The sequence below is a fragment of the Dipodomys merriami genome, unplaced genomic scaffold, assembly GCF_024711535.1.
Source record: "Dipodomys merriami isolate MVZ:Mamm:240054 unplaced genomic scaffold, mDipMer1.0.p SCAF_7, whole genome shotgun sequence".
Taxonomy (NCBI): Eukaryota; Metazoa; Chordata; class Mammalia; order Rodentia; family Heteromyidae; genus Dipodomys; species Dipodomys merriami.
Window position 1 is genome coordinate 5,007,211 of NW_027206290.1, and position 25,268 is coordinate 5,032,478.

A 25,268-nucleotide genomic window follows, 5' to 3' on the forward strand; every position below is an offset into this window, starting at 1 on the left:
AGAATCATTGCCTTCAAACTATTCTCCATGATAAATTTAGAGCTGTTTCACATTTGAAAATATAACTTTTAATCATTAGTCTTCTTTTACAAATGTGGAGTAATTTAGGAGTTAGAATGAGTTATACTAATAAGTTTTCCTTTTTTCTTAACAGACAAATTAATTCAGATCTTGTAGGCTTCTGTCAGGGGAAAAAATCTGTCATATGCAGTGGAGCTGTTAAAAAATTATTATTGCTTAATTAGTTTCCTCCTTATTGAGCGAAGTCATTAGTCCAATTATAAGTTTCCTTGGTTGTAGTGAACTAGGATTAGAGCTGTTAGAGTCCTTATTTTTACAATGAAAATAGAAATTTGTATTAACATAAGAGAATGTATGTCCATAAAGATGTATGTCCTTTATTCTAAAATAAACTCCTAGAGCACTTTTTATAAGAATATCAAGAATAGAAAATTATTTTTAGTATATTTAGGCATTGTTATCTGGACAAGAATTAAGGTTTCCCAGTTGTTAAGGACACTTCATTAAGTAAATGAGAGTGAATCTTGCCACAAGTCTGAAAATGAAATCTTAATCACTTTGAGCCACTTCTCTGAATGCTGAGCTTCTTTCATATAAAATTTATTATGTATTTTATAAAGATGTTTTCTAAATGACTAACACCATAAGTTTTATGAAAGTGTCTGTTGTGAAAGAATTTTCAACCCTCAAGGACGTTTGTCTTAATGAGTAATGATAATAGTATTTGTATTATAGTCCTTGTATATATTTGTATTTATATTATAATCTTTGTATTATACTCTCCCAATTATTTAAAATAAACAGCTTTGGTAAGCTTTGTGATTTCTATTGAATATTGAATATATCTAGAATCTATGTCCTTTGCTCTTCTATTCTTTTAAGAAGATGAAATTTTTTCTGGGGGTATCTGATTATTATACTTACACTGAGAATTAAATATAAAGGTATTTAATTTGAATATATTTATTTATTTAATCATTTATTTTTAAAAGTTATAAAGCTTATGACCCTCGAGCCAAGGAAGCATAAATATTAAACAATTGTGGATATTGTCTCCTAGAAATTATTAAAATAAAATAACTCACCGTCAATCATAAGGGACCTTCCAGAGAGGCAGGTAGGAGTGTGGGACTTCTGGCTTCTCAGTGGTCTCCTATGCTGAGTGTGTGCAAAGGCTCATTCTAGTCCATAGCAAAACATTCGAACAAGATGAAAGTCGATGATAGAGTATGTTCATGGAATTGCAAGTGAGTTAAGGAAAAATTGAAAAGGGGTGGGGGAGATCTCCTAAGTAATCTTGCCTTTGCAGTCTTTCCAAAAGACAGTGTTCAATATGTCAAGTGAAGCTTTGAAGAGTTGTAATCCATATTATGATAACAGAAAAAAGAATTTAAATTAAAGAGAGGATAATAGAATAAGAGTTTGGTTCCTGATTATTCTACTTTCTATTTAAGTATGATTTCTAAGCTAACTTTTACAAAGCGATCCTGTAATCTATTTCTGCCTTCATTGCTATTTTGATGGGTGGATCAGGCAAAGAAAAGACTAACATTTGGCCCTTTTACTAATTTGATTAAAAATTCCTTACAGAGGACAGTGTGTGGAGGGAAATCTTAAAACAAGATTAGGGATCATTTGTGTAATTCCTATAACCCTATTGTGGTCTCCTCTATTATTTTTTCCTGATCCTTTGCCAAATTTTCTTATAATCTGCTTTTTAATAGCATCCATTTAGACAAATGAAAAGTCTGTCTCATTTATCTTTTCTGTTAGAAGATAAAGTGAGCTAAGAATTTCTCTTTCCCATTGACAATGAGAAAACATTGAGAAATGGTGATGTGATTGGACTTCCATTCTAAGAAAGCAATTCTGATTATGATATTGAAAACTGAATAGGAAGAATCTATGAAGGAAGCTGGTTAGGAAGTAAGTTTGCATAATGTCTTCCTAGAGATGATGTACAGTAGTACACATGAAAAGAACAGGTTACAAAATATTTACAGGGTAAATGAAATTAATGTGGTGCTGTTTGATGGAGTAGATAATAGAGGTACAATAGTCCCAGGTGTCTGGTTTTAGCCACTTCATAATCGACACAGAAGACTACATATGTATGTATGTATGTATGTATGTATGTATATGTAGGATAGGGAATAGAGGTAAAAGATTTTAAATGTCAAGAAGAAAATTTAACATAATAAATAATCAAAGGAATGTCTAGTCTGAATACAGTATTCCACAAATTGTATGCTCACCTACCATTTCATGATGGACGTATGGATTTTAGGTTTTAGTAATTACAAATAATGTTGTAATAAACTCTTTGTGTAATAGTTTTTCTCTTGAGCAAATATATAAAAATAGAATCACTGGACAATTTACATGGCTTATTTGTTGTTTACAAAATGAATATACTTTTACATTTCCATCAACAGTATATGAAAGTTAAAATTTTTTCCATTTCTTTATCAATATTTGATATACTCAATTTTGATTTTTACAAGTCTAATTGGCATCCAGTGGCATTTATAATTTTAATTTATATTTTCCTAATTATCAATGAATTCAGCTTCTTTTCATCTTTTATGTGCGCATTTGTCAGTTATAAATCTTATTTTTGTCATTTGCTTAATACTTTTAATCAGAATAATATTTGAAACAACATTATTTCCTCTAGAAGCTATTTCACTAGATAGATCGTTTAAAATAGTGGATTCTTTTACTTTTTTGTGCTTTAAAACTATTATTCCATCATCTTATTATTTGCATTATTTTTAACAGGACTATTTCTCTCTGCATTATTGTTGCCCTTGAAGATATAATATGCATTTTTATCTTAACAACTTTTAAGGTTGTTTATAATCACTAACTTTGAGCAATTTAAGGATGATATATTAATGACATGTAGATTCCTTTTTCTCATATTCATTAAATTTGAACATTTTCAACCTTATTTTTATAATATTTCTGTCTCCTAATGATATGCATATCATTAGGCTACTTAGCATTGACCAAAGTTTTAATTATACTCTTAATTTTTAAAATTCTTTCTTCTCCATTTTTTTCATTTTACAAAGTATTTATTGCTGTGTTTTCAACTTTACTAGTGTTTCCTCTATAACATAATATATTGTTAATCTCATCCCCTCTATTTTAAAGAATATTTCTATCTCCTCTCCACTTAAGTACATGGCATTAGGCTACTTAATGTTTACCAAAATTTCAATTATACTCAATTTTTTTTCTTTGTGGGTTATGGGGCTTGAACTCTGGGTCTGGGCACTGTCCCTTAGCTCTTCGCTCAAGGCTAGCACTATACCACTTGAGGCACATTGCCACTACCAATTTTCTGGTGGTTTATTGGAGATAAGAGTCTCATAGACTTTCCTGCCTGGGCTGGCTTTGAACTGTGGTCTTCAGAGGATTAGCACGCACACACACACACAACACAACACAACACAGAAGTCCAATATAAGATGCTGACAGCTGGTGAGAGCCTTTATCACATAGTAGAGGGCAGTACCCAGTAAAACAGAGAATCTCTTCCTCTTCCTCGAAAGCCACTAAGGCTATTATAGGAACTCCACCCTCTTGGCTTCACCTTAATTTATTTATTTTTATTCCAAACACTGTACCTCAGAATGTTATTAAGATTTGGAGGAATAACCTTTTAATTCATGAATTATTGGGGAAATATCTAAACCATACCACTTGTATGGACAATTAGAACCCTCTCTATCTGTCTAAAATGATTGAGCAGAGACAAAAATATATTGCAAGAAATGATGGAATTTGGTAAGAATATGCTCAGTTGTAGGTAGTAATGGAAAATCAAATCTGTTTGCTTAGAAAATTGTTTCAAGTCCATACGAATGCATCTTTGCATTTTCCCTGTAGTTTTCACTGTTTGCTCCAGATAAAATTCAAAACTTATTTTCTATGTCATAGTAGCCCATAAGTTATCACTATCAAACTCATGAATAGAATAATAGTTACTTTGCTTTGCTTTGTCTGTTAATCTAGGTATATTGCTTTTGAGCAACTTTGATATCCAGAACTTCACACAATGCTTAGAATTCCAAAGTATTCAAATATATTTGTTAAATTGAGTAAGAAATTTTTTCAGTGTAAAAGTTACTTCAGATCTGGATGCCTTGAATCATAAAATGAGAATCACAATGTTATTTTAACTCCTGTGGCTGAACTAATCATGTTTTGCTAGATATGCAAGCAGGATATTTGCAGTCAGACGGTACTATATAGCAAGGCTGTGTCTCAAAAAATAGATAAGAAAAAGAGAAGAGAGAAGGAAACAAATAAAAACTCATACAAAAAGTTATTCCAGGAAGTGACGCTGTAGCTCAAGTGGTAGAGCGCTCGCCTTGAGCTGAAGAGCTGAGGGACAGTGCCCAGGCCCAGAGTTCAAGCCCCACGACCGACCAAAAAAAAAAAAAAAGTTATTACAAAACTCTGTGATGTATAGACTATTCATTATCTTGCAGTTTTTGTAGGTTACCTGTTTTAAGGTAGTGTACTTGGATCTCCTGGCTTAGACTGTTTAACCAAGATGCATTCAAAGCATCTCAACCACTGACTGCTTCCATACTCATTCAAGTAGCTGTTGGGAGACGTTTGATCCTCTGTTCCTTAAACAGAGCTATTCATGGTGCCATGTGGTCTTATCCATTCAGTACAAAGCATCTGGCTTCACTTAGAAAGAGGGAGGGAGGAAGTCACAAAAATATGAGTAAGATGAAACCTCATTTTAAAAAATCCTAGTATTATGACATGATGTTCCATAAATTTATCACACTTTTTCATTAAAACAAAACATTGTGTCCTTACTTAAAGGACCTACATATCTCTCTGGGTTGCCCATGACATTCCACTTTAAGCAGATATATTTTATAGTTTTATGTATATAAACTGTGTATATGGCTTATTGTTATAAAATATATAAACTATATACTGTTTATAGTTATATAATGTATGATTATAGTTATAGACAATATGTATGGTATATATATATACATATAGTTTTATGAAAATATTATGCTGTCTAGATAAGAAGCATTCCCCTTCCACACACTAGAAGGGAACATCATGATACTATAGTCCTGTTTTGCCCCTGTTTTCTCTTAGGAACAAGAAGGATATAGAAAGTAGATATGATGTCAATTCTATTCTTCAATTAGTAGCAACTTCCTTCTTCAGAGGAGTGAGTTCTTGTACCTTTCCTCTGGGTGTCTAGGGTCCTTGTGGTACCTTGGTGGTCATGTAGGAAGCAAGGAATTTAAACAACGTTTGTATACTACCTCCAATTGTTACCTAGCCCAATTCCATCACAGTACTCAATGCCAAGTTCTGAAGTGATCAGAGCAAAGTTTTAGAAGCTTGGACACTACAACAATATTTTTCTTTGTTTTGTTTTTGTTTTTGTACAGTATTGGGTTATGAACTCAAAGCAATGTTCTGAGTGGTTTCATTTTCTGGATTAGTATTCTACCACTTGAGTCACATCACTAGCCAGGCTTTTGCTAATTATTTGGAAATGGAGTCTAGTGGACTTTTCTTTCCAAGATAGCTTTGAACCCTGATCCTTCAGATCAAAGCCTTCTGCATGGCTAGGATTGCAGGTATGAATCAACATCGCCCAGACTACAAACAGAGATTTTTCACTAGAATAATTTAATATAGAAGAGTGACTGGGCATGAGAGCTCCAGAACAAGTCTGCCAAGGTTTGTTTGTATGCAAATTCTACCATTTTCTAGTAGAGCCTGGGATTTGGAAGACTGGAATTGAGTTCCAGCCACAGTTACATCTTGTTTCTGAAGCTCTAATTTCTTGTATAAATTCATACTGTGCTTTTTTTGTCATTATATTGACCCTATATTTTTCTTAACATAAATGGAATAGTTAATACATGTACCACTATTATGGCAACTGTTTTTTGTATTAATATTAGCTTTTGTTTTTTACTAAATTAAGCTCTTCTTTCTAATAAATTTATTTTCCTAGTAGAGAATGATCTAGAAATGATTTTATACCTATCAAAGAACAGTATTTCATAGTTTAAGCATGTTTTACAATTGTGGGCATGCCAATTATATTGTGTTACGTTTTTCAAAAAAATATTTGAAAGCCCATCTTTTCAATTTTATTGTTAAAAATAGGGCTCAAATGGTATAATTGATTACCCACATGTCTAGTCCTACAAAGAATTAAAGTAGTGTCTTATAGTTCATGAAATAATCAATTCTCTAGCTTTAATTACTGAAGAAACTCTAAAAAGGCAAGCACTAAATATTCCAAACATGTGTGTCTAACAAAACTAAAGCCTGAGCCTATGACTTCATTGTTCATGTTGTCTCCTTTTGTTTGTTTTAAAATTCCAATGCTGGAAATTCACTTATCATTGATACAATTTCTTTGAAGGATTCTGATTTCTTGGACTTGTCTAAGCTACAAAATCCTTATGTGTTCTTTATTATGTCCTATTGTTTGACTATAGCTCACCTTCAGAATATAATTTGGAGGCTGATTTTTCAAGTGGAAGTAAATAGTTGTTTGTTTGGTTTTCATCTTTTTTATTTTTCAAAACTCTTTAGTACAAATGCTAAAAGTACTCTTTTTTGAGCACTAAAAGTACTTTCTAGAAAATAGACAAGCAGGTGATTTAACTGTGGAAGGGAAGTCATGAGATAACTGGTTGTCAGGTACTCTTGAACTCCTCCTGGAAGAAGAATGTCTTTGGGAAGGAGTATCTCTTGTGTTTCAATTTTCAAATCCCAACAATTATAGTGCAGTGAAAAATGTGGGAGCCCGAGTCAAGTGATACAAATAAATCTAACGAATAAAGATGGGGATTTTGAAATGCATAGAACATTATGTGTTTATAATAGTCAACAATGAATGCATATGTTTTCAGCCAGAGATTTTTAAAATAAAACCTTCACATAAAGACATGATGGGAAAGGCACAGAAAATATTACCACTCTGCTTAAGAATTTCTATTTCATGTATTATCTGTGTAGGCAACCTGTCATTTCATCTTTCCTCTTAGCCATTTCTTATCTTTCATTTTATGGTTCTTCCCCTTCCCATTTTGTAACCCTAAGCATCACATCTTACTGTATTTGCATTATTTAATAGTTTTAACACTACATCTATAATAATAGCACTTGAATCTTCAATCATGCCTTCCTTGTACCCCCCTTCATTCTTCATCCATTAGCTTTTCTCCTTGTATTTTAATCATCTCCTGAGAAATGAAACTAAAGATACATGATCAATGAAATGTTCAAAATATAGATACGGATAGATATACACACATAAATATGCCTTTAAGCTTTATTTCTACAATTTAATATTATGGAGCTTCTCTTTCATTTTTAATTTTTGGTAATATTATCTGTAGAATTATCTAAGCAATTTTCTGAGTAGCATAAACACAAAATTTAATTATAACCTGAGATAATAAAATAAAGACCATATATTTATTTATTATTCATTTTTTATTTTTTATTTATTTTTTGTCAGTCGTCGAGATTGAACTCTGGGCCTGGCCGCTGTCCCTGAGCTCTTCAGCTCAAGGCTACCACTCTACCACTTGAGCCATGGCACCACTTCTCGTTTCCTGAGTGATTTATGGAGATAAATGTGAGAGACTTTCCTGCTCAGGCTGGCTTTGAAAGGGTATCCTCAGATATCAGCCTCATGAGTAGCTAGGATTATAGGCATGAGCCACTGGTACTAAGCAAGATACTATTTCTAATACATTTTGTACTGAAATACTGAATTAGAGCTATGTCAGTTTAAAAAAATGCCATTACCAAGGATATACAGGCAAAGTGATAAACAAACTGTTTGATATGGTTCTCACTTAATATTTGTAACGGATCTCAAAAATTATATATGACTATATTTTATAATTATATGTTACATATTATAATAATTTATTCACATATATGATTATATTTTCTATAAAGTAAAATGAGGAGCTTAGTAACTCTAAAGCAAATGCTATTAATCTAAAATGTTTTCAAAATAAAATAAGACTTGAATATAAAGAAAAATGAAAACAATTATTTGGTAGATATAATTGACACAGCTCTGTGTTCTTTGGTTTGAAAACTTGAGATGAACAAAGCTTGACTGACTAATTGTTCCCAATAGACCCAGTCTGTGGTGTTGAATAAAAAGCACCATGAACTCTCCAAGGGGGATTGGAAGAAACTACCTATTGCAATGATTAATTGAAGACACAAAAACCATAGATGATGTAAATTCTTCATGAGTTTCTCTCTGTTTCGGCTTTGTTTTGAGGACATCATTTATTGACAACTCTTCTTAATCTTTCTCATTCCTGGTGTTCTTATCTGTTGACACCATGCTTCTGCCATCTTAGATTTTTTTTTGGGGGGGGGTCAGTCATGGGGCTTGAACTCTGGGCCTGGGCACTGTCCCTCAGCTCTTCAGCTCAAGGCTAGCTCTCTGCCAATTGAGTCATAATGCCACTTCTGCTTTTCTGGTGGTTAATTAGATATGAAAGTCTCATGGAGTTTCCTGCCCGGGCTGGCTTTGAACTGTGATCCTCAGGTATCAGCCTCCTGAGTAGCTAGGATTATGGGCGTGAGCCATTGCCCAGCCCATCTTAATATTTTTCATTTTCTACCCCCAAGGCACTACTCCTGCCTCAGCGCATTTTGTTAATAGATACTCACCTCATGAGGATAACTACAAACTCTGTGTCCTCATCAGGGCCCAGAGATTTCAGAATGTGTGTTTACATTTAGATAGACAGAGCCCCGTGTCTGCTACCTAACCTATGTCCACTTGTTTTGTAGCAAGATAGCCACTCTTGGATGGAAAACAATTCATATCTTATGCACCATTCTGATGAAACAGTGGAGGCAAATCAATAAAACACATGAAATAGCAGAAGCAGTTTATTACTGATAAAGAGTGAGGAGAATAGCATAACTTACAGGTCCACTAGGTGGCAGAATGCTGTCCAGGACACAAGTGTGCATCTAGAGAGTAGGGAATGAGAGATAGAGAGGAACTTGTGGTCAAAGGTTTTATTGGGTATTAAGGAGTAAATCAAATAGGTTTCCTGAGGGAAGATCTTACTGCTGTCGCTGAGAAGCAATCATTACTTTTGCTCAGTTCTTGGGTGCAAGTCAAGAACATGATACCCAGCTATTCTGCAGAAAAAGATACAGCAAGCCGGGTGCCAGTGGCTTAAGCCTGTAATCCTAGCTACATAGGAGGCTGAAATCTGAGGATCACGGTTCAAAGCCAGCCTGGGCAGGAGAGTCCGTGGGACTTTTATCTCCAATAAACCATTAGAAAACCAGAAATGGCACTGTGGCTCAAGTGGTAGAGTGCTCACCTTGAGCTGAAGAGCACAGGGAGAGCACCCAAGCCCAGAGTTCAAGCCCCTCAATGGAAAAAAAAAAAAAAAAAAAAAAAAAAGAAATAGCAGGAGGTGACTGTTTATGAAAGGTATCTATCTGATCAATAGAAGGAGTAAAAGAAATAGACATTGTACAGTGACTAAACTCAAAATTACAAGAATTTACTCCAAACCAATTCACTACAGTGAGGTAACATTTGATGTCATTTTCATGGAATTTTCCCCAGAATGGCAAGGTCTGAAATCAAATGGTAGTGATCTGAGCAGTTAATCAAAGGTTGGAAAAATGTCGAAAAAATGTAAACATATCTTAAAAGAAAACATTCTGCGAAGTTGAAGAAATAAGGCAATACTTTGAAGGGCCAACATTTGAAATGTTGTGATTGATAGAACGGGAAAATATCTAATCAAAATTAGCTTTGATATTACTGTCTTTAGGATCACTTTGAAATAATGAGACAACAGTTTTTCATTACAACTTTAGTAACATAGATTTTTCCATTAAATGTAAATGATTGTTATCCCAGTAAAATCTCATTGTTTTGCTCTCCTTCTATCTCAACAACAAAGATTAAATACAGCCTAGCAAAAAAAAAAATAAATTGACTTTAAATGAACTTGAGGAAAACATTGGTGCAACATGAATTTGAAGAAGACACAAGGAAATAATAGCAAATGAAATGCCACTTGAGTAAAGAAAAATTTAATATCAAAGTGTTGCTATTGACTTAAGGTCTACTAAGTGTAAGACACAATATTTGAGTTGGGAAATTTCAACTGACTGAGATTGATTGCTTTTTCATTTTTTTCATCTAGAATTTCCCTCTTTCTACTTTTTCTTCTGTAGGAAATTTGCTTTGTCTTCATGTGATTTTTTTCCCCTGCCTAATGAGTTCCAAGAGATAAAGAAAAGGGAAGAAGCTAACTAGGACAAAATCATATAAGTTACACTACTAATGTGGGACAAACATTTAAGAAATACAAACAGTGATGGTATTTGTTCAAATAGACATTACATTTGGCATCTCCAAGATATCAAACGATCAGGTCTCTAATATATCAAATGATCTGGTTTATCATGAATTTAAAGAAATAATAGGAATAAATATCACCTGAACAAAGAAAATTTTGTATCAAAATATAGATATTTTTCAAAATCTATTAAGTATAAATATTGAGTTAGAAGGATTAAATACAAGTTCCTCAGGAGAAGACTTTTTATTTAAATTTTTTAAAACTTATTTGATATAACCTCAGAGTGTGAAGAAATCAGGTATTGATAATATTTGATATATAGTGACAATTAATGGATTATGTTGTGAAGATGATTTGTATTGATGTCTATAGAAAGAAATGATCCATATAAGGAAACATTTGCAGAAAGTTTTCACAGTAACATAAAAACTAAATTTTGTCTTTGGAATTATGTAGCAGGAAGAAAAAGAAAAAAAAAAGACATTTCAAGAAGAAACAGCAGAATGTGCAAATACGCATTTGTCTCAAAACCTGGAAATGTAAGGGATCTTGTTAGAAGTCAACTGGTGAATAAAAAGAACTGTAAAGGTTAATTCACATAGTAATTGTTCTACTATCAAAGTAAAGAGTTCTGATCCATTTTCTGTGTCCAAAGAACAACTGTTTAATGGGAAATACATTAAAATATTTTCCTAGAGTAATAGGCATGTATAAATTCTGGTTCTTTAGTAATAATGATACATCTGTTGATTTTGAGTCTAAATAAGATGCAGCTTATGATCTTAAGTATTAAAATACTATTAAGATGTCTTTAATGTTGCAAATCTTATTTCCAGTTTACTGGCAGCTTTGTTCTGGTTTGTTAATGCATATATATTTTCTTTTAAAAAAATCCCCTTGAAACAATATAATATTACTCTATTATTAAAATAATATATATAAATTCTTGTCATAAATTCCTGGTATGGTACAAGCACTTGGAAATTGTTGAAGACTAATTTGAAATAAATGTTCATTTATTTTTTGTACAATTCCTAACATTTACATTTAAATTCCTTTTCATCTAGTGATAAATAGATTTTTCAATTTTTATTTTCATTCAGAATATTTCGCATTTCAACAATTATCAAATGCCTACCATAGCCGTAAATAAAATGGTCTCAGTTTGTGACTTCATGGGGGTTCATGTAGTAGAAAAGGTATAAAGTTGACTTCTAGGTTATTTAAATATTCATATGAGTGCATTTTTTATCCCACAACTGGTATATTTATAAACCTAATATTTGGTGTTATCATAATCATGTTGAGAGATATTCTCCAACAATGACTTTAAAACTCATAAAACAAATAAATGCATTGTACTCATATAAGTAAAAGCATATAATTCATATGTACATTACTCTCAATGGTTAAATATTTCCTTGAATTTTAAAATAAACTATAAAAAGCCCAGCTCAATAATGACTCTACATGGTTTCATTATAACTTACATTCTGACAGTTTCTCAGAAGGCCAATACTTCACAATTAATGAATGTTCAGCAAAAAGGCTGATCTTCTGAGTGACTGGATAAGTGCAAACTTAGATGGGAAAAATGCTTTAGACTATTTATTGAAGGCTATCAGTCATTATCTTTTAGAAGGAATGTTAAGTTATGGGACCATGACTAAGAAATTTTACCCATTTTCTAATATTTGGGAGATCTTCATATGATAAAAATTCATGCTATTTTGTTTTATAGTTTATTTTCAATAAAAAATATTAAAAGCCCCATCCACCTTGTAAGTGGCCTCTTTTCAAAGACTCAACTTCCATTCATATGAAGCCTCAGATAAGAGACATTTGATATAAATGACTCCAGCATTCATTTCCAAGCTGAATCTACAGAGTTGCCACACACAGATGACTTCTCCTACCTAGGATTGGGTCAGTGGTTCATTTACTTAAAGGTTAGTGTTAATGCGATCATTCTCATAAAAAAGCCTCGTGGAAACAAACTTTGAAATCAAACAGACCTACATGTATTCTCCTGAATCTCAGTTATTTCACTTCTAAAATTGGAGAGTAGCACCTACTATTCTATATTTGAGCATGAAACAGAATACCTCAATTTTTATTAGGAAAACAACTCCCTGTATACATTATATATTCTATTGATCATTAGCAAGAAAAACATTGTATTGACAATTCATAGATGTCAATATATCTGTTCAATTTGGGGGTTCACCAACAATTTTAGATTATCCTTTGTCTCTGACAATTATTATCCATTTTAACACTACCCTAGTGACTGAATAAAGCAATAAAATAAACAAGTAATGTGATTATATTATCAAGGTATCCTATTTAATGAATACATGGTTGAGTGAATCCGCTATTTAGAATAATGGGGGATCAAACAAAGGTTGAGATAGGTGGCATTATTAGGCGGCGATATACTTGTCTTGTAACCTTGAAAATTTCACGAATCCCTTTGGTTTTCATTGTCTTCCACTTGAAAACGTAGAGATGTGACATTTATTTCCCATTCCCATAACTTCTGTCTGTGATTTTCCAGGAAAACAATTGGAAAGTTAGTTGTAGTGATTTTTACTTACTTGCTTCTCCATTCATTTCCACATTAGGTGAATATGATGTGTACTTCATCCTTAAAATCCAGTTTTTTAGCCAGGTACCAGTGACTCATGCCTGTAATCCTGGATACTCAGGAGGCTGAGATTGGAGGATTACAGTTCAAAACTAGACCAGGCAGGAAAGACCCTGAGACTGTTATTTCCAATAAAGTACCAAAAAGCCAGAATGGGAGCTATGCTATGGCTCAACTGTTAGAGCACTAGCTTTGAGCAAAAATGCTCAGGGAAAGGGCCCAGGCCCTAAATTTAAGTCTCAGGACCAGCACACACACACACACACACACACACACACACACACACACACACACACACACACACATCTAATTTTTTAATAAGGATAAGGCATATATGTGAATAAAATATTCTCAAAGGCATGAATAGATTATATATGAAATTTATAATGAAAGAAAATTTAATTTCAGTTAAACAGATGCAATGGAGGGGGGAGAATTAAGGAAATCTTAGAGGAGGTACTATTTTAGCTAGAGTTTCAACATCTGTACATTGAACAGAAGGCACTTGCTCCCTGAGGAAATAATGTGAGCAAAGCCTTACAGGAATAGGAAACTGGGTGCAGTTTGACTCTGTAATTGGATTTATTAAAGAGAGTACTGGGAAAGGGTTAGCTGAATACCAATCAATTTGCAAATGCAAAGACACTGGGAGTTTGGGGAAGGGAGGTGCAAGGACTCCTGATCAAGTATTGTGCATTGTTTGTAAAGTGAATTTTGATTGCAGATGTCCCAAGCAAAATCCCTAGTGGAATTCCCCCTTTTTTTTCTTGTCCAGGCTGCTGATGTGTTACTGCAACATGGAGCAAATGTCAATGTTCAAGATGCAGTTTTTTTCACTCCATTGCACATCGCAGCTTACCATGGGCATGAGCAGGTAAGTCTGACAGTGGGGCCTCCAAAGTCTCAGAGACTGCTTAAGTGCATCAGACTTTTGTCATATTCTTTGATTAGTGCCTATTCTCACAGCTTTCCCCTTGAGGTGTTTATAGATTCATATAAGCACTACAACTGCCATGCTATTTATTTTTACTGTAAGGTACCCAAAGGAGGCAGTAGATTGCATTAATATGTGTGCAGCCACAGGAATCAGCCTGAATTTGGAAAATCCCCACCTTGCTTTATGATCATGTATAAATTATAGAAGCTTTCTACCCTTCATTTCTCCATCTAAACAAGGGAAAATTATTAAAAGGATCTTTCTTACAGGGGTGGTAATGAAATATAATTTTTTGACAAATGGTCAGTCTATGTCACTGTGATTATGCAAATAATAATAACAACAAAACAAATCATAAAGGCCTTTCCAACAGTTTTCTAGACAAAGGTGTCTTTCAAAAATTTTATTTGTTTCTATTCTTGAGGGATGTGGTAGCTTAAAAATGCTGCTTGAGGGCTGGGAAGTGGTAGAGTGCTTGTCCTGCATGCATGAGACCCTGAGTTCCATTCCTCAGCACCACATAAGCAAAAAAAGCCACAAGTGGCACTGTGGCTAAAGTGGTAGAGTGCTAGCCTTGAGCTGAATAGCTGAGGGACAGTGCCCAGACCCAGAGTTCAGGCCCCACGACCAACAAAAAAAAAATGCTGCTTGAAATATGTACATAGTTAAATTGATGGAACTTGTAAATGTTACAAGAAACCTCACAACCGTGCTTAAATTAAGAACTTCAAGGTGGGGTGATTATCATAGATAATCTATTAGGACTGAACATTAGCAAGGATCCTTAGAAGAGAGAGAATAAATTAGAGTAAGTGTTGAATAAAACAATAGAAACCAGGGCTAAAGTAATGGCTAAAGTAAAGGAATCCAAGTAACTTGTAAAAAGCTAAGAAAACAAGGGGGGTATTATTTTTATTTATTTACTTATTTTGAAAACTCTAAAATTGGCTATTATTTTCTCCTTCTTACCAGTGATTCATATAAAACTCAGGCAAGTCAGGTCAGAAGACTAATAGGAAGAAGTAATGGAGTATGTTCTCAGGTCTGTGGAATCCCCAAAGATATTTATTCATTTGTGCAAAACATCTCTTCTATAATTTCTTTTCACCCAGTGAAAATAGTACAAATCTAGGCAACTGTGTATTTTTCTGAACACACAGTCATAATTCAGGAGAATATACTCTTAACTACAAATCCCATTACTTTACATCCTAACACACAGAAAGACTAACTTTATATCTGCCACCTTCAAACACTGCCATTTAGCTATTCTTGAGAAACTAAAAACAAAACAGAAATGCGAATATGATTAAATAACCAAACACAACTGTTGCTTTTGACATATTGTTTTCATTCTACTTTGCTTTCTCCCAAGGTGCACTTGATAGAATTAGACATATTTAACATCCTGGAGGTTATACCACAGTACTGCCTGAGGGTTCCAAGTTGAAAACTAAAATTTTCTTGTGTCCTTGAGCTGCTCTAGTTGTTGTGACTTTATTCCTCTGCTAGCTGGCATATGCTGGGGCACTCTCAGACCTGTAAAGCGTGACCTACAGCTAGAAGAGATTGCTCATTTCATTTATGTGCTGCTCAAAGTGCACTAAAGTGCACTGGAGAGCCAGTCACTGAAAGTGGGTTGGAAAGTGCAGGATCCAAAAGCCCAGGTAATGGAAAAAGTCCATACTTTTCTGACTTCAGCATGGACAAAATATATCCAAACCATGCTGTTTGTAAAGTCATCTTCTTTGGTGATTAACCTTGTAACCCAGCAGAAAGATAAAGAGCCTCTATGCATGCTGGGTAGTGAGCTAAATTTGTTTACTTTCCCTGAAAATATAGTCACAGTCATAAAATTATGCTAAAATGTGGATGGCCCTTTTATGATAAGGGACTCACTTTCTGTATATAAGCACTTAAGTAATTTATGGAAGCTATTGTCATTTGCTAAAATATGCTGACAAAGAGAATGGTACTCCATATATAAATGTGCCTAATGCTCCATGTTCCCTGCCATTGGTTTATTTACTTATTTTTAAATGGAAGAAAAGATGTTTTGTACCAAGAGCAATATTTCCTAGGTATGTAATAATAGTGTTTAATAGACAATCGATTTCAGAGCTAATTTAAATCTACCCATTATAAAGTCACATAATCAGAATTTATGGAGTCTCTGTAAGTGGAAATATGTGCTTAGGAGTACAAGGTTCTAGAAAGTAAACTTCTGCTGGCCTGATATCTCTGAATTAAGCTTTGATCTGCCCTTTACCAGCAGAAAACTCAAGTGTTCAGGTTCTTTGTTGGCATCACTGCTTTTACAGTCACTGAGTTTCACTCACTTTATTGAGAGTTTTATATGTAATGACTTCTTTAATGCTTACAACTCCAGAAATAGAGCTATATTATTCCCTGTTAGAAATGATAGCAATGAAGAAACTGAAGATGGGATGACTTGTTCTGGCTAATCTTTCCTAATGAATAGAAACCAGATTCCAGAATTCTTGCTCATAGCTCATAGGAAACCATTTACCCATAATGCACCCTGCTAGCATTCTGCCTAGAATTTCTATCTAGTGTTTTTCATACTTTAGAGAAGTTTCTACACAAGTCCTGTTTCTTGACTGTGGAATAGGAAAAGGTGAAGTAGTTCAAGAGCTTGAGTTCACTTTTGTAATGGCATCCCAGTGGCCAGGACAGTTATTAGCACTCCCTTAACTATGGATTTTTAATTACACACACACACACACACACACACACACACACACACACACACACACACACACACACACACACACACACACACACACACACACTACCTTACTTAGTAGGTTCACTGAAGTGAATTTTGAAATTCTCAGGGAAGAGAATTAGGGAAATTATGTGAATGTTCCTTATTATGCATGTAAATAACTCAAAAGAAGTCTATAACATATCTGAAACACCAGCAGGAAAACTGCTAATTGCTTTGTTACTTTATTTTTCTCTACTTCTTCTAACATGGAGTCTCAGCTAATTGGGGACTGCTGGGGCTACTGGGACTGTCTCTCCTTTATTCAGATATCCAGAAAAAATGCCAGAATTCCAACATGTAGGAACATAAACAATGATTGTTGAGCTGCCATGAAAACCAAGAGTGAATTAAACTACTATTAATCTGTCTATAAAGAAAATGTAAAAAATAGATTGTTCAGAAACAAATTGTTTAAGTAGGGATACAGGTTGACCCATTGCAACAATGAGATGTACAAGATGTTATATGGAAAAACAAACTTTACAATTTTGGTGGGGTGGGGGTGGGGTGGGGAGATGGCAGATGGGAAGGGATGGGAAGGGGAAAAAAGGAGGAGGCAACAATGCTTGATAAGAAATGTACTCATTTGGGGCTGGGAAGATGGCTCAGTGGTAGAGCGCTTGCCTTGCATGCATGAGGCCCTGGGTTCGATTCCTCAGCACCACATAAGCAAAAACAAAAAAGCTGGAAGTGGCGCTGTGGCTCAAGTGGTAGAGCACTGACCTTGAGCTGAAGAGCTGAGGAACAGCGCCCAAGCCCAGAGTTCAGGCCCCACGACCGGACCCCCCCCCCAAAAAGGAAAGAAATGTACTCATTACCTTGCCCATGTAATTGTGACCCCTCTGTATGGTATTTTCACAATTAAAAAAAGAAAAAAAAAAGAAAAGATTATGGGTGATTTTAGAGAAGTTCATTTATATGCAATGAAGATCTGCATTATAATACTTGAAAAAATGGCAAAAGTAAAATTTCAAAAAAAAAAAGTAGAGTGAATTTTCTTTTTGGTTTTTTTTTTTAATTTCTTCCTACCTGCTCCCATCTTCTCAATAACTCTAATACAAGACTACTGAACAATGTTGTCTCAATTCAGCAATAAATACACATATATATGTCAGATATTGTACATTCATATTAAACAGATTATCTCTTTGACCTTCATTACTGAAAAGAGGTAAGTCACATCATTATTTTTATTTTATCTATAATGACACAGCATGAAAATAGCCATTTTCTCAAGATCTACATCTAGTATGAATCAGATTATAATTCTAAGGCTACCTTATTGTGGACCTTGCATCTTTTTTTTGGACCTTAACTCCTAAACAAATATACTGCATTGCCTCTAAATTTAAAGCATTGATTATACACAATAGGATCAATAGCAGGCACTGTAGGTCAATTTTGAAAAAATTATCATGTTGACAATTACCACTTCATGCCACACGTGTTTGTTTGCTTGAACACTCAGGATTTTATTCCACTGCTCACTTGTCTTCTGTTGGTTCTATTTAAAGAACTGTTCCAACTCTCTAGACACTATGTTTTATATCATGGTTACATCAAGTCATTCAGCAAATATTTCCTCTTGCCTGGGTATAAATTTAGAGAATTGTCACAAATTACCTAATCTAGGCCAAGGAGAAAGTGGAAGCTGGTTTCTAGGGAAAGAAGAAGGAGGAGGAGGAAAAGGAAGAGGAGGGAGGAGGATAGGGAAGGAGGGAGGAGGGAAGGGAGAGGAAGAAGAGAAGATGAAAAAGGAGGAGGAGGAGAAGAAGAAGGAAGAGGAGGAGGAGAAGAGGAAGAGAAGAAGGAGGAGAGGAGGAGGAGTAAGAAGAAGAAGGAGGAGGAGGAGTAAGAAGAAGGAGGAGGAGGAGGAAGGAAGAAGAAAAAGAGGAAGAGAAGATGGATGGAGAGGAAGAAGAATGAGATGAGGAAAAGGAGGAAGAAGATATATATATTTGTATATATATTTATGTAATATATTACAACATATAATATATATATAATCAGTTATTCCAAAAAGTAGAAGTAGTTTCTTACTCTCTTCTGTATTTTGGTTTATCATTTTATTTCTGGAGCTGCTACACTAGTCTGTTGCTGCTATGAGGATGGTAGATCAAAATGATAGAACAGGAAATGGAAAAACTTGGAAAAAATTATATTAAGTGAAGTAAGCCAGGCCCAAAGAAACATAGGTCCCATGGTTTCCCTTATTTGTAATATCTAGTATATGTATGAGTCAAGCGGAAAAGGTCAGATAATGTGATGTCAGGAAAATGAACCCTTAGATGTGTATTTTAATGTTTTTTTCTTTCATGCATGTGTTTCTAACGCATTTATAAGATTATCTCTTTGTTGCTTTGTATATCCCTCCCCCACAGTATAACCCCTGCTTTCACTATATTTGATGTCAGTATAACTTGTGGAGGAGATGGGGAAAAAGCAGTTGTTTAAGGATACAGGTGGACCTGTTGCAACAATGAGAAGTACAAGTTGTCGTATCCAAAACTAGCTTTACAACGTCGGTGCGGGGGGCGGGGGGAAGGAGAAGGATTGGGATTGGGGGGTGCAATGCTTGGTAAGAAATGTACGCATTATCCTGACCACGTAATTGTAACTCCTCTGTACAGTATGTTCACAAATAAAATTAAATTAAATTAAAAAAAAAGAACTTCAGTTCTCATAATGTTATTACACTGTTGTATTAATTAATGGAATTGCTCCCATTTTGGACTTTGTATTTATGTGGCTCAATACTAAGATTCAAGCCAGTGGAGTAAAAATTTTCTATTATATTCAGATGAACATAACCTGAGAAAACCTTAATGACATGTGCTCCATGTTTTCAACATTTTGCAATATTGTTTGACTTTCTAAACTAATTTCAAATGAATGGATCTGATCCTTCAGATAACACGCCTTCTTTTGAAACTTGGTGCTGATGTAAATGTAAGTGGTGAAGTTGGAGACAGACCACTCCATCTAGCATCTGCAAAAGGATTCCTTAATATTGCAAAACTCCTAATGGAAGATGGGAACAAAGCAGATGGTAAGATTATGATTAGAAAGCCTTGTTGTTTTTCACATTATGTATAGTTAATTTCTACTAATACTTCCTGTGTTTAGCAGAGAATAATCTTAAAGTTGACTAATCCTATAATCTGGTGCTAATTTGTTCTAGAAACAATCATTTCTTTTAAAAAAAAATATATATATATTTAAAAAACATTTGTTTTGAATGTAGCTACCAGTAGCATGCTTACCCAAGTTATCCAAGTGAATATATGCAGTTATTTTTCTTTAGTGTATATATTAGAATAGAATTGCTGCACTAAGGAGTGCACACATATTAGCTTTTCTAGGAAATTTCTAGACATATTTGCAAAGTTTTTGTACTATTTTTCACTGTACTAAGCAATATATCACAATATATATCACAATATATCACAATGTTCAATGTTGCATTATTATAAATTTTAGTTGACACTAAAAATTATTATTAAGTGGTTGTACAAAGAGATTATAATTTTTATAATGATAAGGATAATTTTTAAAATTTTTATAGTGATACAGTTTGAGTGATAATTTTGAAAAATAAAATTTAGAGTCCATAGCAGAGCATACTTTTCCTCCCTTTTTTCACATTTTTAAATGAACAACTAATTGTCCAGTTAATTTCATATATACATATGGGATGTGCCTTGATCCTACCATTTCCATATACCTTGATTAGATGCACCATTTCCATCACTCTTACTTATCTTCCTTCCCCTCTGCTGAAACCAATCTCTACAACCTTCATTTTTGCCATTTTCACAAATGCACAGAAAGTATTTTGACCATATTCACATCCCCCACCTCCTCTATCACCCTCCTCATTCCCACTACTGCCTTCACCTTAAGCAGGACTTATTTTACATTCTTGTCATTCATTTATTTCAGTTATTGTGGGTTGTGATTGAGATTGTGGCATTTCACTTGTGTACACAGCATTTTAATCCTTGCCCCTCCTTTACTCCTGTTTTCCCCCATTGACACTACTATGATTATTCTGCAGCTTTTACTGAGTTTCCTCTATCAACTTTATTCACAGATGTATTTATTTGGTTTTGCTTATTTTCTAACATTCTCTTTGAACAAAATCCTCTCAAATTGTCCACAGTCACAAATGTTATATACTCACACAGATGTGTGTGTACATGCACACACATATCTGATTCTGTGCGTGTTCACAGCTATGTTTTTCTTTCATGTTTAACATTCATATATGAGAATAAAAAACGTGCAATCTTTATCGCTCTGAACCTGGTTTACTTTATATAGGAAGTCTTTATATTCAGATGCTTGATAACATTTTCTTGCCTCTTCACATTTAAAATTATAACAGAACTTTTGGAAAGTTGATTAAAAGAAGAGTTACTAAAAAAAAAATCTCCCTCACAAACTTTTATTTTTCTGACACAAATTCACTGAGAGTTACATCTTGCCATTAAATTCTCTCAGGCATAACCAACATTCTTCCATTGACCCCCTAGAGACCTAATTAAAAGCCCAGCTGTAAGAGCTCTTGGCCTTTGCAGCAGGATGATGCACGTTTCCAAAAGGACATGGTTGTCAAACCTGTAGAACTGCCAGTTCCTCGGTTCAGAATTCAGATTGATATTCAGCTAATAAAGCTATGTTTTCATTACTTACAAAGAAAGCAGGAAGCTTCCCAGATACAACTGAGGCAAGAGGTGAGGGCAGCTTCCAGTTCCCATGCCAGCAGCAGGGATTATATTATTTGTAAACTTGAAGATGTGTGGTTTGCATTGTTTTCCATAAACCAGTGTGCTCTATCACTCAGCCATCTACTCTCTGGCATTATTATAGACAATGTCTGTTGTCAGAACAAAAGAAAAGCTGTTCCTTGGTTCTTATTTAAAGTCTCTCATTCTGTTTAGAACAGGGAGATATGCATTTGTGTGAATCACGAAACATATAGATGTATTTTTGAAACTGTTTCGCTCTTCCATGAGGTCAAGAGCTGCATCAGTTTTTTCTTTATTATCAATGCAAACTTCAACTTTTTATTCTTCTGAACAATCCCGAAGCCTACTCATGTCAAAATGAGTGTCATTTATGATCAGCATGCCTCCAGGATCAAAGAACTGTTCTGCAAAAGGCAGTGTGAATGTAAACTGCACCCGCACTCCTCTTACATACCAGTATGATAAAATATAATTTTCAGCATTTGCTTTCTAAATCACAGAAGTACAATGTGCCTCCTACTCAATCACTTAGAGAAAAACCAAGACAGTATGACTCGACCTTTTATTTTCTTAGAGTGCAACTTGATATTTAAGTCCCTTTTTGCAGTTGAAGCAATTAAAAAAAGGAAAGAAAATGCTGTGGATACTGTTCAGGACTTATTAATAGTTACTTCTTTCATTTCTAAGTGGAACTAAGCCTCAAGATGATTTATTTTGTCTCAACTTCTCCTAGAGTAAATGGACATACAAAAAGATTAAACGAATAACCCCCAAAGGGGTAAAAATTGAAACCTGGTATTTACAGTGTGTTTCTAGGGTAACAAAATATCACAAATGAGAAGAAACCCAGGTTACAAAATTGGCCAAAATGTAATTCTGAAAGCAGGTTCTTCAGTTCAGTATGCTTAAAATACTGACCTATTCAAGTCCTAGTCTATTTCTTTGTATCTCCTAGGGCATAGAAAAGGGAGAAATGTATTATTTGTTGAATGAGGTTGAAAGGTCAAAATATTCCAGAACTCTATATGAAAAAATAATACAGTGCTCAAAATTTATCACTGTGATAAAATTGAAACTGAGAAAATTTAAATTCTGAATTGATTAATATTTGTCATTTTAATGTTAAATGCCAGTTATTTTATGCAACATTATTCTTTTATATGAAACTAGTTAAAATCGAAATCTACAAGCTGGATGCAGTGGCTCATAGGTCTCATCCTTCCTACTCTTGAGACTGACTCAGAGGGTTGCAGCTGAAAGCCAGCCAGAGCAAAAAGTTCTTGAGACTCCACCTCAATGGAATAAATTAGCATGCTGATATGAGCCTGACACCCTTAACTATGGAAGTAAGCATAGAACTATAAGAGGATGTTTCAAGAATGTCAGAGTTTGTCTTCCTGTATATTTTCAACCCCTCCCCACCTCTGAGCCTCAAAGTGACTTGACCCCACTTTGTTGAGAAAAGAAAGAGAGGGAGGGAGAGAAAAGAAAGAAAGAAAGAAAGAAAGAAAGAAAGAAAGAAAGAAAGAAAGAAAGAAAGAAAGAAAGAAAGAAAGGAAGGAAGGAAGGAAGGAAGGAAGGAAGGAAGGAAGGAAGGAAGGAAGGAAGGAAGGAAGGAAGGAAGGAAGGAAAGAAGGAAGGAAGGAAGGAAGGTAATCTACCAAATAGATAATCTACTTTGAAGTATATGCATTCAATTGGGGAAGAATAAGGTTGAATAGAGACTGCACTGACAAAGGAAACAATATCAATTAGTAGAAGATCATATAACATTTTTCTTCTGGACCTTAAAAATCTTGTACCCATCCCTCCAGATGAACTGGGCTCCAAAGGATGCGAGCTCCAGACTGTTTTCATGCATGGACTCATGCATTTGACTTACCCAGATTTGAATAGAACATGAGGAGAGGGAAGTATCATAAAAACAAGGATAATCAAAAGAACCAGGGACATACTGCTGAAAGAACTACTTAATAGAAAACAAAAGATTCAAGGATTTATTTTGCAATAATAGCCTCAGGAGAAGAAGCTCAGAGACTTTGTTAAAGAATTTTCTTTGGCCTGATATCTTCCAGGACAATGAAATAAGGAAGGTTGTCAACAAATATAATCAGCTAAATGGCCTAAATCAGTGCTTTTTAAGTTGGTGATTTTGTTAGCAATGGAAATTAAACTATATTCAAAATTTTAAAGTTACTATTGCCTTCTTTAGATTTCCCTTACTATTATTCATCATTTAACTTGTGTCTTTCTTTTAGTCCTGTGGTTCTTCATATAAAGTAACAAAACAATAAATAAATTTTTCTGAGTATGCCAAATCTATTATATGCCTGTAACAATCCCAGCTACTTAGGAGGTATAGGTAAGAGAATTGGCGTATGAAGTTAGTCCTGGAGGCAGGGGAAATGCATGAGTTCCTATCTGAAAAACAATTAAGGCAAACTAGTGATAAGGATATGATATGGTTCAAATAGCATCACCATCACCATCAAACAAAACTTAGATTGGGACAAAAGTTATACGGATCCACTTATTTTAATTGTGAAATAATGGCTTAAACTCAGATCCATACTAGATTGAGCATTTTGGTGTGCAGTCATTATTATTTCAACTTGTAATAATTAACTATCCAGCTAGACTATTTATTTTAGCATACAGAACATTTCAAAGTGAGGAAATTAGGGAAGAAGTAGTGTAGGTCCTAGTCTGTGTGTGACAGTTGAGTACTAGATGCCCTGCGGTGAAGATGTCCCTTCAACCTTTCAGCTTGCCTAGACCCATTCTTAACGATAAGCCATAAATACATCTAACACCTAGTATTGTGCCTGACACATAGTGATCATTAACCTTACTGAGGAATGAGAGTGTATCAATGTCTCAAGCATCTCAAGCTAAGCATTACTAATTTAAACATTATATATATGCATAATAATACAGAGAATCTATCCCAGTACACCATAGAAAAACCAAATTTGGAATATTCATAGTACAGTACTGAATCCAAATTCATGCCCCAAAACTAAACTTGTGAAGACACAATACCATTCCTGCTCTAAACACACACACACACACACACACACACACACACTCACACACACACACACACACACACACACACACACACACACCCATTAGGTTTCTGGGGCTAACAATGTGAGACCATGAAGCTGTGGTGGGACCTCCTTTCATGAGTAACTGGAGGAAACTATTGCCACCATTACCACACTAACAGGGAATATTACATCTTGCTTTTTGGTCATCAGCATCAAATATGCAGTGTTTTCACTAGAGAAGATTATAAGATAGATAAATATCCAAACCACAGGGCTATTGAGTAGAAGAGTCACTGTTAAGAATTATCTCAGCACAACAAAACTCTCTGTATGGTCACCCTCTACTGATCGTATATCCTCAAATGAAAAAGAGTCCTGGAAAGCAGACTTTTATCTTCTGTGTTAGAGCATGCTCAGCATAAGGAATTCATTATAGGGAATTCATTAAATATGGAGGAGGCTACAAAGCAGAGTAGTCCAAAGAGAAGGACAAAGACAAAGTGATGAAACAATTAAGTTTTACATAACTGTCTAAGGTGGGACAATTAATGAAATCTGCCTTCTCTGATGAGTTTCTCCTTTCCATTACAAGATGCTTTATATATTGTAGTGTGAAAAATCTCAGCGTAAGGGTTCATCAGCTGCTCCCAAATAGTGTCTTTATTATACAGATT

At 34.4% G+C, this 25,268-nt stretch overlaps 1 protein-coding gene across 5 annotated transcripts in view; it reads left to right on the forward strand.

Moving 5' to 3' along the window:
- The window catches only part of Tnni3k (TNNI3 interacting kinase), a 281,405-nt gene that overhangs the window by 64,670 nt on the left and 191,467 nt on the right, over positions 1-25,268 (forward strand). For 4 of the 5 annotated variants that reach the window (XM_070007290.1, XM_070007288.1, XM_070007292.1 and 1 more), the window contains 2 exons: positions 13,838-13,936; positions 19,701-19,839. In XM_070007290.1, coding sequence (XP_069863391.1) covers positions 13,838-13,936; positions 19,701-19,839 — 238 coding nt within the window. The remainder of the gene's footprint in view (positions 1-13,837; positions 13,937-19,700; positions 19,840-25,268) is intronic. The other variant, XM_070007293.1, reaches the window with a different exon arrangement.